At 47.8% G+C, this 17,650-nt stretch overlaps 1 protein-coding gene across 9 annotated transcripts in view; it reads right to left on the bottom strand.

Annotated features, from left to right (window-relative positions):
- Window positions 1-17,650, bottom strand: part of WLS (Wnt ligand secretion mediator) — a 98,917-nt gene that overhangs the window by 13,905 nt on the left and 67,362 nt on the right. For all 9 annotated transcript variants that reach the window (XM_078771388.1, XM_078771384.1, XM_078771390.1 and 6 more), the window contains 3 exons: window positions 17,074-17,171; window positions 16,829-16,892; window positions 1,184-1,327 (listed from right to left, as the gene is read on the bottom strand). In XM_078771388.1, coding sequence (XP_078627514.1) covers window positions 1,184-1,327; window positions 16,829-16,892; window positions 17,074-17,171 — 306 coding nt within the window. The remainder of the gene's footprint in view (window positions 1-1,183; window positions 1,328-16,828; window positions 16,893-17,073; window positions 17,172-17,650) is intronic.

Genomic DNA, 17,650 nt, shown 5'->3' with positions numbered 1-17,650 from the left:
GTGAGGGAGGAGTTTTGAAGTGGAGGGGTGAGGGGGGAGTTTAGAAAGTGGATGATTAATGAAAAACGAACATTTATTACAAACTGGGTTTATTGTGATTTTCAAGTCAGAGATCCATTTGAAAATGATAGAGGAGGGGTGGAATGCAGGTGAGTTTAGAGAATGTAGGGAGGAAGAACTGTAAGAGATTGAATTTTTTTTTTTGAAGTGGAATGAATTGAAGAGGAAATTGAAAAAAGCCTTTTAAATAGGAAGAAAAACAGCATGTTGTAATAAACTGAATAAAACAATGCAGGGGAAAGTTTAAACATATTTAAATAATATTTAAACAAAACCGTGAAAAACAATCTGGGAAAAGTCCCTGAAGTGAGGACGTGGATTTGAGAAAGAAGGAGAAGGGTTGAATGAGTATGGAGGAAACTGGAGTTGGAAAGGAGTGTATCGCCTGGAGAGGTGGAAGAAAAAGGGGGCGGGGCGAGACAACAAGCACGTGTCCGCGAAGAGAGAAGGAAATAATAAAGTAATTTTTTTGTTGTTTGTTTTTTGTATTTAAAACTTTAGACAAAGGGTAAGATGTTCGTGGGAGTTAGGGGGAGAAAAGAAAATCAAAGAAACAAGCAATACAGCGAAGGAAAGAACTTAGATTTACAAAATACCGATGGGGGGAGGGAGCCTAGAAGGACCAGGCCACACACGAGGTACGACACAGAAAACGATAAATTACACACGTTTGCACAAATTACAAAACCAAAACTAACTAGAAACACACAGTAACACAGTAACAGTAAAATAACAAGTGGAAATTTGACAAAGACACGAATGGGAAAATACTTAAACTTTGATGCCATGGAGAGCTCAAAGTACGCTTCCTCACCCGAGGAACCGGAAGCGGATTTGAAGTTTTGAGGAGGTGGAGGTAACCATGGGGTAACATGAAACAATCATGAGGTAACCGGAAACGATGAGGGGTAAGGGAGAACACAAGGGGTGTACAAGATGGATACTAAAGCAAAATTTTTGGGAGGGTGGGTGGTTTAAAAGGTGTATAAAAGACCATGATTTTGAAATGGAGATGACTTGAGATGGTGGTGAACAGCTGTCTTGAAGACCTGGAGGGAAGGTTGAGATTGAAGGGAATGTGGAAGGTGGTTCCATATACACATATATACACATGAGCACCAACCTCATAGTGCAGGCGGCGCTTGTGGCTCATGGATGGCAGGAAACCACGCCGCCCACTGATGTTACGGAAAACCTGAATGACCATGAAGACGAGGAAGAAGAAGTAGAGACCTGCACACACGGCTGCCACCACAATGAACCCCATCTGGTTTGCTAGTCAAGGATCCACAAAGGTTACCGTGACAATGAACAAACTCCTCTGTTGCAAATATCTTATTGTGCATGATATTGTTACGGACACGACTTATTAAGATGTTATGCTGGGCCGAGCGGAATGGCCGCCGTGTACGCACAAGTTACCCGATTACACTCGAACGTTGGCCGAATCGCGCTACGCTAGATCAATGAAGGAAAGGACACAACGGCTGGGATTAAATGACACGACACCAGGGGTACAGTTCTCAAGACCTCCGGAGGAGGATATAATATGGGTTTGCAGAACGTTTAGATTACACGGCACAAGAGGTACAGCACAGAAAGATAGGCACTTATACACGGTCTTATCTTAGCCCCGACAGACCACAGACAAACGGGACAAGACTGACTCACACAGGGATTGATGGCAAGGAAGGGCAGGTAGTCGATAGCTCAAGGTGCACCTTGAGCTCAGGGGCAGAATCGACCCGGTCCGGTCCAGAGAGGCGGGGAGGTATCGTCGCGCTGGAGGTGGCGTCCTTTTCTCTCCAAGCTCAGGCGCATCTGACGTCACCTCCGTCTTCCTGCGCATGTCCAGCGGGGAGTGACACGCCCTCGGCTCGTTAGCTCCGCCCCAGATGGAATCGGTCCGCCGCTTCTTATTGGGTGCGGGGGGTTACCGGGCTCCGCCCTTGACGAGGAGCTGACAGTGAGCCCCTGTGTGGTAACCCCGTCGGAGCACATGGTCAATGGCGGCTAACCAAGCCGGAGTGAGGACGCGCACTCCCCGCGCCGCTGTTGTTGTTGTTGGTGTTGTTGTTTCATGAGGAAGAGATGCGGGGAGGTATTGGGAGGTCCTAAACTTACTACTGGTGCCATACAATCACATTCTGGTGCAACGAAGAGTCAGAATTAATGGAAACGAGTCCTTAACTGACATAGACTAAGAATAACTAGCAAGATGTCCTATAGTTGTCTACGTGAGATGCGGTGAACCTGGGCACGACATTTAATGGGGGAAAAAGGGGAAGGTCGGGGCTACAGAGTGTTGTTTACAGACAATGGGACTAGGGAATGGGGGATTGGGGATAGTTGAGGAGTATTGGGGAAATAGGGGAATATTTACAAGCGGATATGGATGGAGGCCAAATCCCATATCCGCAACATTGCACCCTTCTCTACCTCGGGGCGTCCCGACCCGATAAATCTTTACCTACGTTAGTGTGGCACTCAGATGTAGCTCCCTCTACTATTAACTCAACCCTGAGTGCGACAGTTTTACAGATGTTCACAAATGAGTAAATATGTCCCCCTGCGACGTTGCACCCTTCTCCTCACAGAAACACACCCACAGGATAACCGAATCGCGGAAAGAATCCTCAAACTAAACATACAGCCGGTAGGGAGCATTATTTACACAAGACTACACTGATATTTACACTACGATCCAGGACCTGTTTTTGGAGGAACACATGCAGATGTTATGCATAGAGAGAGCACGCATGCCAGCATCGATACACCAACCCACGAGTGCTCTGTGGCCCTACGGCCTTTAATAATGTGCAGAGCACCCCATCCAAGCACCAAAAGCACCACCCCATAACACAGTCAGCACCATCCGGTGCACCAATAAAATGTTCAACGTCACCGGTGGTGTCGCAGCCGGCCGATGTTCTGCCGCTGGTCTTGCCTTCATGTGGTGCACTTGGCCTTCTGGCTTCTTTCAAAAATAAAGAAAGGCGCCAACCGCGTCCATTTCTAAATTGTGGCCGTCAGGGGCCAACTATTAGTGGTTCACCTGTATGGCATAGGTGCCACGTTGACCCATAGGTCCATCAACGGGTGGTGCTTGCCCGCAAAAGAACTGCGGTCCATGGTGGGCGGCCACAAACATTGCGGTCCATATGGTGTATCGATCCAGGCAGCAAGCAGCGAAAGTACAGGCCCACAACTGCGGAGCCAGCACCTCTCTCTCCTCTCTCTCTGCCCCAAAGCCAGATCCTCGGAGGTGGGAGACAAAAGAAGAAGACAAGTGAGTAAGGTGGTAAGGGCGCAAAAGTGCACGCAATACAAGGTGATGCACACTGGGGGCACATGGGAACCAGGTGAGACAGGTACGTTCCTACCGTACGCCCCCCCCCCCCCCCAACCAGGTAACCTACATTGCCCCTCCCTTACCCCTTACTGTATCCACAAAACACAACACTACCCATAAACATCTACTTTACACATCAACAAACGTCCCTACTGTCTTCCCCGTTCCTCCCATAAACCAAATTCGTCTTCTCTCCCTCCTAACCAATCAAATTTGCCATTTCCAACTCAACATCAAAATTTGCCATCTCCAATTCAACATCAAAATTTGCCATCTCCAATTCAACATCAAAATTTGCCATCACCAATTCATCATCAGTCCCTCCTAAGGAGGGAGAGATGGAATCACCCCAATGTCTCATCCACGTCGTGATGCGTCTCACAAATCCACACAGCAATTCTCATTTCCTGCACACAGAACAAAGAAAACACAGGTGTGGAGTCATCATCATCACCACAGGTAAGTGGCTGCGTATGGTGCGACAGGTTCATCAATCCTAACTATTTCCTAAATGACTTTAACAACTTTACATTACCCGGGGTCTTTCCCTGCCAATCCATTGGCCAACTTACACTATGGGTTCTAAAAACCAATTCCCATTGACCAAACTGTGGTGCCTTTCAATTTGGGGTCTCACTCCCCCGATTCATCTCCCGGTGCCTTCGCACAATTTCTGGGCTGCGACGTGTAGCTCTCCCAGCAGGTCTACCCACCTGCACACCTCCACCACTGCAGTTGCCTCCGAGCTTACCTGCTCCTTACCCTAACCTATCTACCTGGGGAAGGCCCTCTGGCGCTCTCCCCACTCGGTGCCCTCTCTGGCACTGGGCTACCCGGGTCCGTCCTCCGGATCCTCGGGCCCCATCCACAACTCTACCGGCTCCCAGAGCCCACCTGCGGCCTCACCTGGCCGACATCCTCACAGTGGTGGAGTGCCCAAACCAACTACACACACTAACAGGCTACACGCCCAGCCATTTCCACAACACTAATGCACCCATCCACAATACCATTCTGCAACCGCACCACAAATGCCAATATCCAACCACAATTTACCTCTACCCTCTACCTAACACTTACACTACCCGCCCCGGGTACTCGTGAAAGGGGTCCACTCTTCCCCCATCCACACCTTCGCACCATGCACACCACTCCGTACCACTTACTCCAACTCTCTCCACACCACTCATTCCAATACTCCATGTATTCCACACACCTGTACTTGCACACCTGTGCTCTCACACCTGGTGCCACCTGCACCCTTCTCTCCCCAAGCGCATTCGCGCTGATCCACAACACTCACTACTCATACACTGCTCCACACACCTGTCCAGCTCTCACACAGCATCATCTCATCTAACTACTCCCCTCTGAAACTTGCGCTTCCCAGTCGTCCCTTTAAACTATTGCGCTCCCTCGTCATTATAATCCACACTAATCTACCTGCGTCCCCACTACAGGTATCAGTCACTAACTAAACTTAACGTTACCTAATGTCATCTTCTAGGGCCCTATCAATATCCTAACCCACCCGGGCTAGTTTTCACTGCCATACACCCCCTACTCTAGTGCTCCTTTGCCCCACTTGGGAAGGGTGGCAGGGATGCCACCCTTACCCACCGGGCCCATCGCTCACTACCAATTTTGCACATCAAATTTCAACAAATCAAAAATTTGCCAATCACTACCCATCATCTGCCAATCATTACTGCCAATCCTTTGCCAATCATCAAATTTTGTTTTTTTTCTAATTTTGGGTCCAAAACACTAACCTCATCACACAGTCTACTCACTAATGCCTCTCGGTGAGCCAATTCCTGTCCAAAGCCCGGCTTCGTACAGCCAAGCCATGAATGCGGGTTGTTCTGTGCCAGCGGCTGGATGCGTCCGGCATTCGGTGCAGGGAAGGAGGTTTACCCGGGCCGAGATCCCACGCACCATCTCGGCACAGAGCCATCCCATGGCCCGATCTCGACCTGCCGGAATGCCTCAACAAAAAGTGGTCGCCATGACGACCCTTCCTATCGGGCTGCCAGCTCCGCCTAGTGGAGCACGGACGCGGCCGTTCAAAGCGAGGCCCGGCACGCACCGAGGGCCCGATTCGGCTATAAGTCGTTCTAACCTCTAACCCGGTTACCGTCGATGCCTCACCTGGATGCTTACAAGCATACGCTACCCCTTTCTTGCTCATACATGCAGCCGTTTCCATGCTCCTCGTCGTACCTTTTCTTACACACCTCGGTACACTCATTCCACTCCCAGCCTTGGTCACACACCTGACCACCGAACACTTTGGCACACATTCGTTGGTCGCACACCTCACCAACACACCTCTTCGCGGCCCTTCCTCGGTCACCTCCTCTGTGACAATCACAGGTGTGCTCTCACTCGCACACCCAACCACGTGCCTCACTACCAATTCCAGCGTGCATTCGCACTCACGCTCTACCATTCCAGGTGTGCTTCCTTTCTCACCTGTCACAACCAACTCACGCTCTGTGTCACTCTTACTACTCTCACCTCCACTCTTGACAGCGCACTAACCCTTACTCTCGACAGCGCACTCTTTCCTCATGCACCCGTCCGTTACACACCTTTCTCGCGCACACTCTTGCGCCAACTCTCCCGTCACACCCTCTGTAACACTCACCACAGGCGTGCATTCTTCCTTGCCTTTGACAGCGCACTCTTTCCCCCTGCACCTGTCCGTCACACACCTTTCTCGCGCACACTCTTGCGCACACTCTCCCGTCACACCCTCTGTAACACTTACCACACCGCGCTTCCATGTGCTCCCTCACACACGCGCTACGACCGACTCACTCTCGCCAGCACCCTCACTCCTTGGCACGCACTTTTTCCTCACACACCCCAGAGTCGGACTTTCTCGCACACCTCCTTTTTCGCACACCAGACCTGTCGCACACTTCACCAACGGCCTCTCACGAACACCCGGGTCCATCTCGACCCCCAAGCTTCTTAAATCACCTGGCGCATCATACGCACGACCATATTGGTCACCACTTACACCGGGTCCTCTTCCTCTTCGCTTCTCCTCCATCACCTGCGAATCCCTCATCCGGTTAATGAGCACATCATCACGATCCGAACACAGACTTTGGACCAATTCTTTTATCTCCTCTTTTATCTCTTTCTTATCCCCTCTCCGTCGCTTCTTAATTTCGCTCACCCCTTCTTCCACTTCTTCTAATTTCTGCTTCACCTCTTTTATTTCCCGGTACGTCTCCTCAAGCTCGTCCTCCAAGGCTACCTTGACCGTTTCCATGTGCGTCCTCACCTGCCGGTCCTTCGTCTCCATTACCTCTGTCACCTCGTCCATTTTCCTCGTCAGGTCCTCATGTACCGTCTGACACTCTTTTTTAATTACTCCTACGTCCTTTTTCATCTCCTTCTGTGTCGATTTTAAACCCTCTATTACCGCTGTGTTCTTCTTTACCTGGTCCCCCAACTCCTTTTGTCCCACTGTCAGTTGTTCTACTCCCAGCGTCAACTCCTCTATACCACCTTGCAATTTTACAGTCCCCTTTCTCACCTCCTTCTCCATGCGCTCCTTACAGTGCCTCACCTCCTCGCGCACTCCTCCGACCTCCTCACTCACACCTCTTCTCCCATCACTTGCATCTCCTGCCCAGATGCCACCCTCATCTGCTCCATTTCCTCCCTGTGAGCATCCAGTTTAGTTTCTACCCCCATTCTAACCTCCTCTATCTGCTGCCCCATTTGTTTAACTTCCCTTTCCGCTTGGTCCCTCATGTCCCTCAATTTGCCTTCCATACTGTTTTCTAACCCCTCTAACCCATTTTTCACTCCCTCTATCTGATTCTCCTGGGCAGCCATTCTATTTTCTACCCCCGTTAACCCCTCCTGTATTTCCCCTAATCTATTGTCTAATTTCCCAAATTTCTTGTCTAATCCCTTAAAATTATTGTCTAACCCCTCACCGGTACCCCTCGCTTCGTCCCTCATTACCCCCATTTGGTTTCCCATTACCCCCATTTGGTTTCCCATTACCCCCAATTGCTCACTCTGAGCCCTCGCTTCGTCCCTCATTGCCCCCCTTTGGCCCTCCAATCGCTCACCCAATCGCTTTCTATCAGCCCTCATTTGCTCACTATTCTGGGCCATAAGGGCCTTCATTTGTATTAAAAAAAGGTTCAAATCTACCAGCGGCGCTACTACGGTCGCGGGCGTGGTCGCCGTGGCCATGTGCGAGGCGCCATTTTGCGCGCCCGTAACCTCGTGCGCGACGACGCTATTTTGCGACCCTGCTACCCTCACTGCTTCGCTCTCCTCATGTCCCTCAATTTGGTCCTGGATCGACCCTGCCTCACTCTCCTCTACCGGAACCCAGCCGTCTTGGTCTGCCATAGCGCGACTTTCAAAATTCGGGTTTTTATTTTTTTTTGTAAAACACAATTAAATTTCGCCGTTATAATTTTGAGCGCGTGAAACGCGCTCCGGGACCGATCCCACTTCCCGACACCAATTGCTGCGGACACGACTTATTAAGATGTTATGCTGGGCCGAGCGGAATGGCCGCCGTGTTCGCACAAGTTACCCGATTACACTCGAACGTTGGCCGAATCGCGCTACGCTAGATCAATGAAGGAAAGGACACAACGGCTGGGATTAAATGACACGACACCAGGGGTACAGTTCTCAAGACCTCCGGAGGAGGATATAATATGGGTTTGCAGAACGTTTAGATTACACGGCACAAGAGGTACAGCACAGAAAGATAGGCACTTATACACGGTCTTATCTTAGCCCCGACAGACCACAGACAAACGGGACAAGACTGACTCACACAGGGATTGATGGCAAGGAAGGGCAGGTAGTCGATAGCTCAAGGTGCACCTTGAGCTCAGGGGCAGAATCGACCCGGTCCGGTCCAGAGAGGCGGGGAGGTATCGTCGCGCTGGAGGTGGCGTCCTTTTCTCTCCAAGCTCAGGCGCATCTGACGTCACCTCCGTCTTCCTGCGAATGTCCAGCGGGGAGTGACACGCCCTCGGCTCGTTAGCTCCGCCCCAGATGGAATCGGTCCGCCGCTTCTTATTGGGTGCGCGGGGTTACCGGGCTCCGCCCTTGACGAGGAGCTGACAGTGAGCCCCTGTGTGGTAACCCCGTCGGAGCACATGGTCAATGGCGGCTAACCAAGCCGGAGTGAGGACGCGCACTCCCCGCGCCGCTGTTGTTGTTGTTGGTGTTGTTGTTTCATGAGGAAGAGATGCGGGGAGGTATTGGGAGGTCCTAAACTTACTACTGGTGCCATACAATCACATTCTGGTGCAACGAAGAGTCAGAATTAATGGAAACGAGTCCTTAACTGACATAGACTAAGAATAACTAGCAAGATGTCCTATAGTTGTCTACGTGAGATGCGGTGAACCTGGGCACGACATTTAATGGGGGAAAAAGGGGAAGGTCGGGGCTACAGAGTGTTGTTTACAGACAATGGGACTAGGGAATGGGGGATTGGGGATAGTTGGGGAGTATTGGGGAAATAGGGGAATATTTACAAGCGGATATGGATGGAGGCCAAATCCCATATCCGCAACAATATTTTGTTTTCTTGCAATTTCTGTACAGTTTATCTGCTAGGAATGTTGTGACACGTTTGAACTAACAGTTAGCCAAGCATAACGGGTTAGGGACAAAACAATTTTAGATGACAACACCTTAGATTTATGGATGAAAATTAGTAACATTAAAGAACAAAAAGCTAGCAGCTTGTTTTCATTACTTTGGTGATGGCTGTAAGTTTGTCAAACCATATACTGTACAAATGCAATGGAAAACAAGAAAGAGCAATCAGAGATTGCAAACCCTCACCAGGATGTATTTTCAGTCGTTTTTAAGGCTTTTGTGTTAAAACAAATATGGCAGCCGAACCACGTGACCGATGACGTCATCATTATTTTTTTCTCCACCAATTTATGCCGACATGGCGCTCAAGAAATTTCATCTTGATAGGATGACGTTTTGTACTTGTCGAATTATGACATCATAATGGAGGCACCTATGACATCATCATTAACATATTTTATTCCCAATGGAGAGTTCTTTACAATGAGCCATGTCTCAATTTTTTCTATTCAGCGCTTTCGGAGATATAGAGGTGCAAAAATTTTCGGTTTTTCGAAGATGGCGGCCGAACCACATGACCTATGACGTCATAATTACGATTTAAAAAATTCTACAGGTGGAGTTGCACCTATGGTGAAAATTTCCTGTCAATCGGACCAACAGTTGCAGAGAGAATCATATTTATTCTGTGTGGACAAACAGACAAACAAACAGACAAACAAACAAACGGACTCAAATGCAATACCCTCTCCTCAGGCAAGGGTAACTAGTCTTTAAAAACGATTAGAGTCGGTCTGGGTCAGTGGAAATGGACAATGTATTCTTATTTGGATCATGAATTTTCTTAACCAAATGTTGTGAAAGGTATACTAACTGCTATGGGAAAGAAGGTGAGTCATGTTTCAGGTGTGAGCCCTTCTTAAAAGTAAGATGAGACCAACATCTCCTCTTGCTTTGAAGAAGGGTTCACACCCAAAATGTCACTTCACCTTTCCCTCAGAGGTTAGCATAAACCTTTGTTGAGAAAGTTATTTGTCAATGTAAGAGCACTCCTCAATTCAATTTTTGGGCAATCTCTTTCATATAAACTTTTGTACAACTCCCTGTTCTACGATGTGTACATATACATCCTCCTATCCAAGGGAAAATGTTCAGATGATGAGTATGTACACCTCAAATACTGAACCATAACTTCACCATGCCTGTGAAATACCAGGATGACAGTTTATAGCTGGGTCAGGATTCAAACCGAGGCAAGACAGCTTAGAGGCGAGTGTACGTACCTCTAGTCGAGGCCATCCCGTCAGCCCTCTCTCCAACAGTACCATTTTTATTATTCTATGGCATTCCCTTCAGAATAATGTATGATGAACGGACGGGCGGATATACGGTTCTCCTTTTAGTAACAGATGTAATCCATGAATGGCCAGGCAGTGTATGAGGTTGAGGGCTGTTAGTTGGGATTCCCCCTTTTCTCAACTGCAAAGTGTATGTATCTTTGGTATTTAAATGGCGCACAAAGAGCCTGACGGTTCCAAAGGGCTATGTGTTACAGCTTGAGCCCACCTTCTCCCACCCAAATCATCATATTCGTACATACAACAACAACAACAACAACATGCATTTTAAGGCCATTTTCCCTGCTAGAGCGGGGGTTAGCCTTGCGGTCCCCATGACAATCTTCTCCATTTTGCCCTATTTTCTGCATCTCCCCTTGTTAACCCCCTTGCCCGCATTTCTTCTTCCACCATCATTAGCCAAGTCTTTCTCGGTCTTCCCCGTCCTCTACTTCCTTCTACATTCATTTCCATCACTCTTCTCAACCAGTCACTTTCATCCTTCCTCAACACATGACCAAACCATCTCAACCTGTTCCTCTTCACAGCATCAATCACAGGCTCTGTTCCCATCATCTTTCGCAATTCATCATTTGTCTTCCTCTCTCTCAACGATACTCCGCACATCCGTGGAACCATTCGCATTTCCACCCTTTCCAACCTTCGTTGCTGCTCTACGTTCATTACCCATGTCTCGCTCCCATAAATCATAACACTTCTCACACATGCAGCATACACCTTTCCCTTCAGCTTCAACGACACTCCCCTCCTCGTCAGCACGCCACTCAATTCCTGAAACTTCTTCCATGCACATCTCACTCTAGCAACTGTTGCCGAGTCTGATCCACCTTCTCCATTCAGCATGTCTCCGAGGTAGCAAAATGTTTTCACACCTTCCAGCTTCACGCCGTCTCCAAGATCCAACTCAACATTTCCTCCATCTGCAGCTCCCTCTGTGTACACCTTACATTTGAATGTAGCTGCCACACTGGTTAATAACCCTCTCAGACCACTACATTTTTGATGAACCCACTCAGCGCACATTGTACATTGAATGGAGTTCACTCCGACACCCTTCCTACACACAGCACAGGGCCACTTCCCAGTTCTTTCCATCTCACCACATGCTTTACCACTTGTCATCACCTTCGTCTTTCCGATATTCACCTTCAGACCTTTTGTCTCCATACATTCCTTCCACTTGTTCATCTTTTCCTTCAGTCCATCCATACTTTCCGCAATCAACACCAGATCATCTGCATACAACAACTCCCACGGTAAACCCTCCTTTACGTTCTGAGCCAGCACCTCCATCACAGCTACAAATAGTAGTGGACTTAGTACCGACCCCTGATGCACTCCCACCTTCACCTCAAACTCACCACTGTTCCCATCCTTCGTCCTTACAGCTGTGCGCGCTCTTTTGTACATTGCCATCACTACTCTGATCAACCATTCCTCCACTCCTAACTTCCTCAATGCCCATGTCAATACTTTGCATGGAACCCCATCGAATGCTTTCTCCAGATCAACAAACCCAAGAAACAACTTCTTCCTCTTCTCCATGTACTTCTCCTGCAACTGCCTCACAATGAAAAGCGCGTCTGTCGTTCCGCTTCCTGGCATAAATCCAAACTGCATTTCGTCGATCTTCACTTTCTTCCTTATCCTCCTCTCCAACACCCTTTCCAATACCTTCATTCCATGCTCCAATAACTTTATCACTCGGTACGAGCCACACTCCACAGGGTCACCTTTCCCCTTGTATAGAGGGACGAGGGTACTCAGTTCCCAATCCACTGGAATGCGGCCTTCTTTCACCACCAGATTACAGATCTCTGTCATTCTCTTCACACCCCAACTTCCTGCTGCCTTCAACATATCTCCCACAACTCCCGTCGGCCCTCCCGCTTTTATCGCTTCCTCAACTTCCTTCTCGGTTATCTTCTCTGCCGGTCCTAAAACTGGGTTACTCTCTATGTTGCCATCCCATTCATTCTCTGTATTCAACAGCATTTCCATATATCCTTTCCATCTTCCTTTAATTCCATCTGGGTCGACAACGATTTGTCCCACTTCATCCTTCAAGCAACTCACCCCCATCACATCACACCTCTCTTTCGCTATCTGCTTTGCAATCCTGAATACTGCTTTCTGACCCTCTTCCGAATCCAAGCGTTCTCTGAACATTTTCCTACATGCCTCCTGCGCCTTTGCTACCTCTTTCTTTGCAGCCTTCCTGGCTGCCTTATAACTTTCATGCTCTGCTGTTTCTGCTCCCGTACCCTTCGCCTTCTGCCACTCCTTGAACTTCTTCCTCTTCTCGTCAATCCTCTTTCCAACTTCATCATCCCACCACCATGTTTCCGAGTGCCTCGGTGGTCCTTTTGTCCATCCACATACCTCACAAACGGCTCCCAACAGACTAGCTTTCATTGACATCCAACCACTTTCAAGCTCAACCACATCATCCTCGACCCTACACAGCCTCTCTTTTAATGCCTCCCTTACTGTCACCTCTTTCAACCTCCACACCTTCATTCTCGGTTGGTATTTCACCCGCCGAGCTCTCCTCGCACCTTTCACCCTTATGTCGCAGACAACCAAGTGGTGCTGTGAAACAGCCTCCTCCCCCGGGATCACCTTTGTGTCCCGGAGGTGCCCCCTATCTCGCCTACGCACCATCAGGTAGTCAACGGTTGTCGTCGACCCACCTGACGTGTATGTAACAAGCTTATTATCCTCTTTCTGGAACCGAGTATTACAAATCTACAAATCAGCTCCATCAGCAAACTCCAAAATCCTTTCACCTTCTCCATTTCTCACACCATATCCGTAACCCCCATGAACTCTGTCAAAACCGTCCATACTCCTTCCCACATGTCCATTTAGGTCTCCTCCTACCACAACAACTTCCTCATCTTTCACGTTTTCCATCAGCTTCTCTATCGCACACCAGAACTTGTCCTTCTCTTCATCGCTTCGACCAACCTGCGGAGCATATCCTGAGATGACGTTCACCAAGAGCTTTCCAATCATCATTTTCACCATCATCAGCCTATCACTCACTCTAGTCACACTCACCACACTGTCTACAAACTCCTCAGAAAACAGGACACCAACACCATTCATGCCCTCCAGGCACCCTTGCCACATAAACTTGTATTTCTGTCCCTGCCTACCCTTCACCATTCTCACACCACTTCCCTTCCATCTCGTCTCTTGCACACAACATATGTCCACTCTTCTTCTGACCAATACTTCCACCACTTCTCCTGATCTCCCTGTCATTGTCCCTACATTCCATGTCCCAAACCTCAGAAACCGATCTCCACTTCGGGCTGTACCCTGCCCATATGTAGTTGTAATTGTCATGGTTCTCTTTTTGAGGCAATGTTTTTATGGCCGGATGCCCTTCCTGACGCCAACCCTCTTAGTCGTCTCTTACGACACGCAGGGATACGGTGTACCTATTCTAATCCAGGGTAGACACTGGGAAACGTTTAAAACATGGAAATTCTGGGGGGGGGGGGGGGGGGGGGAGGGTGGCGTCAGCATCACGGCTGCGGTTTAAACATATTTAAATAATATTTAAACAAAACCATGAAAAACAATCTGGGAAAAGTGTCTCTAAGTGAGAACGTGGATTTGAGAAAGCAGGAGCAGAGGTGGAAGAAAAACGAGATATAGGGGGCGGGGCACAAGTCGAGACGAGGAGGAGAGCGATTCGTACATAAGGTACAGATTCGTACATATTACGAATTCGTACATAATTACATTCGTACATAAGTACATTGTGCATGTACATTGTACATGTACACTGTACATCCACAGATTCGTACATAAGGTCCCCAAACTGTTATTTTATTACCCCCGCCACCAAAGGTGGATGGAGGTTATGTTTTCACCCCTGTCTGTTTCCCTGTCCATTTGTTTATGAACAAAATATCACAAAAAGTTGTGGACGGATTTGGACAAAATTTGGCAGAGATGTAGCGTATGTGACAAGGACGAAATGATTAGATTTTGGTGAAGATCCGGATTAGGATCCGGGTACTAGAATTTTAAAGTGATTCTTCACCATTGGGAGATCGGGTCAAAAATGATACATAGATATCTATGAGATATCTCATAGAGAGAGATACAATGAGATTCTCATACAATGAGATATCTCAAAAAGTTGTGGACGGATTTGAATGAAACTTGGTGGACCGATTGGGTGTCTGACAAGGACGATTCGATTCGATGTTGGTGAAGATCTGAATATGGATTCGGATATGAGATTTATTTAATTAATCGATGTGATTCTTCACCATTGGGACATAGGGCCAAAAACAATACATAGCAGGATATCTCAAAAAGTTATGGGCGGATTTGGACAAAATTTGGTGGACAGGTTGTGTGTGTGACAAGGAAGAATCGATTCAATTTTGGTGAAGATCTGGATCCGGATCCAGCTAGTATAATTTTTTAAGCGATTTTTCACCATTGAGTGATGTGGCCAACCAGGCGGAGGTTTGCTCTCTACTTAGTGCCGTTCTAGTTGGCACTGTTTTCACAGAACAAAGTACATCTTAAAATATATTTTTTAATTGGCCTAAAAATGAGTCAAGACATCAATAAACATTTTTTGTTCTCAAAGTTCATTTTCAATTATTACAATGCTAAGGGTTCAGCTTTTTCAACCCAAGGAGGAAACAATTCAGCAACAATTTTCTGTTTTCTTTCCTGAAAGTCCTTGTAGTGTCCATCTTGTTTATCCCGTGTACCCCGCTCCAACCCTCTCCCTTCCACAGATCTCCCGATGTGCCTGTTCTCTACTTCTCTACTGTTGTTGTGCTTCCCATTCTCTCCCCCTCTTGTCTCCCGCTCCCTTTATTATATTGTTGTGGTTTTGCCATAAAGGCAAACCCCCTATAGTTAATTGCACGACAACATGTAGCCTGCAGTCGTTAGTTATTTTTTATTGAATGTAAAGATTAACCCCCATTGCATTGTGTAAGAATCGAGACCAAATATGCGTCGATTTAGGCAGGATTTTAAACCTGCGTGTGGTTGAGGAAAGACATTTTAATGTGCAGGAAGGCGTGGCCAAAAGCACAGGCCATGTGACCAACAAACAGCAAAGGACACATCACCAGCAAGCGACCAATGGGTTGTGAAACCTCCCCGAATGAAAGAGGGAAGGAGGAATGAAACCTTCCTAGGGGAGGAAGGATTGAATGCCCGCACGTGACCAACCTCAGCCAATGGGAGGCTGTGGAACATTCTGGAAGCTTTTCGGGTCTGATAAAAAACCCCACCCATCGCATTTTCGCCCCTCTCGCTTCGCTGACGCCCCTCTCTGAGCCGACCTGCAAGTGTTGAACCCTCTGGCTTCGCCGACGCCTCTCTCAGCTCTGACTTTGCCGACGCCCTTTCTCTCTTCACCGACCTGCAAGTGTTGATCTCGCTCTGATCCGGCCGCCTTCTCTGACCTGCAAGCGAACTCGCTCTCTTGGCGTTGATCTCTCCCACGATTCTGCTCGAAGCTGGCTGTCCGAAGTGCTGGTTCATCTTTCATGGGCAGCAAATCATCCGAGCTGAAACTCGTCCAACCTGCGCTTCAACCTGTCATTCGTGCTGACTTTGAGGCGGCGGTTCGTCTTTCGGACCTTACTTCACCCAGGCTGCACGTCCGGATTGAAGATCGAACTGCGCACTGCGCACACCAAGCAGCCACCCTCGAGTCAATCCCTGCACGTACATCGGTACGAGAATTAACCGGTGTGTGTGATTTCCCGTGTGTCAGTGTGTGTAGGCGCCTGTTGGGTTTAATTAGGTAAGGAATTGATAAGGTTGCATCTTCGTCTCTTTTTCTCTGTGCCTTCTAAATAAAAGGCTGTACATTTTTGTTGTTACTTTCAAACCTGTTCGGGTACGTCTTTTCTCCATTGGCCTAGCATCATCCAAGACTGAATTTGGCTAGAATCAGGACCGACAATCACGCAAGCCGCTTTCCTCACCGTGTAGATGGCTCGGCACGAAATAAGGTGTGTGGAAAGCGAAGGTTTAACCCCCGATTTCTTCGGCTGCGTGGCTTGAAGGTATTTGGGATTCTTTGACCAGCAAACGCTTCGGCACGTGGCTGGGAGGTTGGCGGTTGAAGTTGCCTTCGCAACCCGTTGATCACGAGCTTAGTCGCGGTCGGCGCCCTGCGTGGACCCGGAGTTTGAGGTGGAGCGGGGTAATAAACTCCCTTTAGTACGTCGACAAACCCAGGATCCGCAACAATATGTTCTATGTGTTAGCCCGTTATATGTTCTATGTGTTAGCTGGTTTTCTGGTCTATGTGTTGGTCAATCTTAAAACAGATGTGAATTGTACCTGCTGAAAAGATGAAAACTGAATCAGAAAAAGAAACCATGTTAATTGTTTAAGTACCAGAACCATTCCCAAATTGAAGTAGGTCGTACGTAACCCAAAAGGATACAGCAAGATGTGCCCCTGTCTCTGTGGCCCACACGCTGTAGAATGGGTTCTTGAGCTGTACTCCACTAAGAGAAAACATAACGGCAATTTTTTTCAAGTACAAGATTGAGGATCATGGAAGAGCGAGAGATGGAGGAATAGTACAAACAGGGAAGGAAATAATTAATTAAATAAATAAATAAGGACATAGAAGGAAATTGTATGGAGACCAAACAACACACTGAAACGGACCGTCAACCGACTCACCGCTCACAGAGATCGAAGAGGAAAAGACAGAGAGATCCAAAGGTAATAGCTCCCACCTGCTTCCAGTAAAAAGAGAGTCGGTTCCTCTCCTTCTGGTCCTAAACACCAAAAGAAGCAGCTCAACCACTGCAAGCAATCCCTTGAATGAAATCAATGGTGATGACGTAACTGCAGTTGCAACAGCCAATACAATTGCTGTAAAAACATCTGACCTGGTGATCAATTTGAAACACTGCATCTTTGCATTTGATAAATAATTTGCACTACTGCCTGGGCTGGCTAGGGCAACAAATGAATAAACAACAAGGAGAAAAGACAGAAAATGTCATAGCCCCCGTGATTTTAGTAATTCGGCTGTACCACGAGTAAATGCCACGAGTCAGCCATCTTTGGTCGGAGATTACAAAACAAAATCTTCTGCATGTGTATGCTCTCATGTATCATCTTTGTGCCAAGTTTGAACAAAATCGGTCAATGCATTTTGAGAAATGGTTGGGGACAAATTTAAGTAACAAAATGGCCGCCAGTCCGCCATTTTGGATCTGATCACAAAAAAATATCAAGTGCATACGTAAGC

This window comes from Myxine glutinosa, chromosome 2 (genome assembly GCF_964187855.1).
Source record: "Myxine glutinosa chromosome 2, kmMyxGlut1.1, whole genome shotgun sequence".
NCBI lineage: Eukaryota > Metazoa > Chordata > Myxini > Myxiniformes > Myxinidae > Myxine > Myxine glutinosa.
The sequence above is the reverse complement of the archived record's forward strand: the minus strand, read 5'-3'. Positions and strand labels throughout refer to the sequence as shown.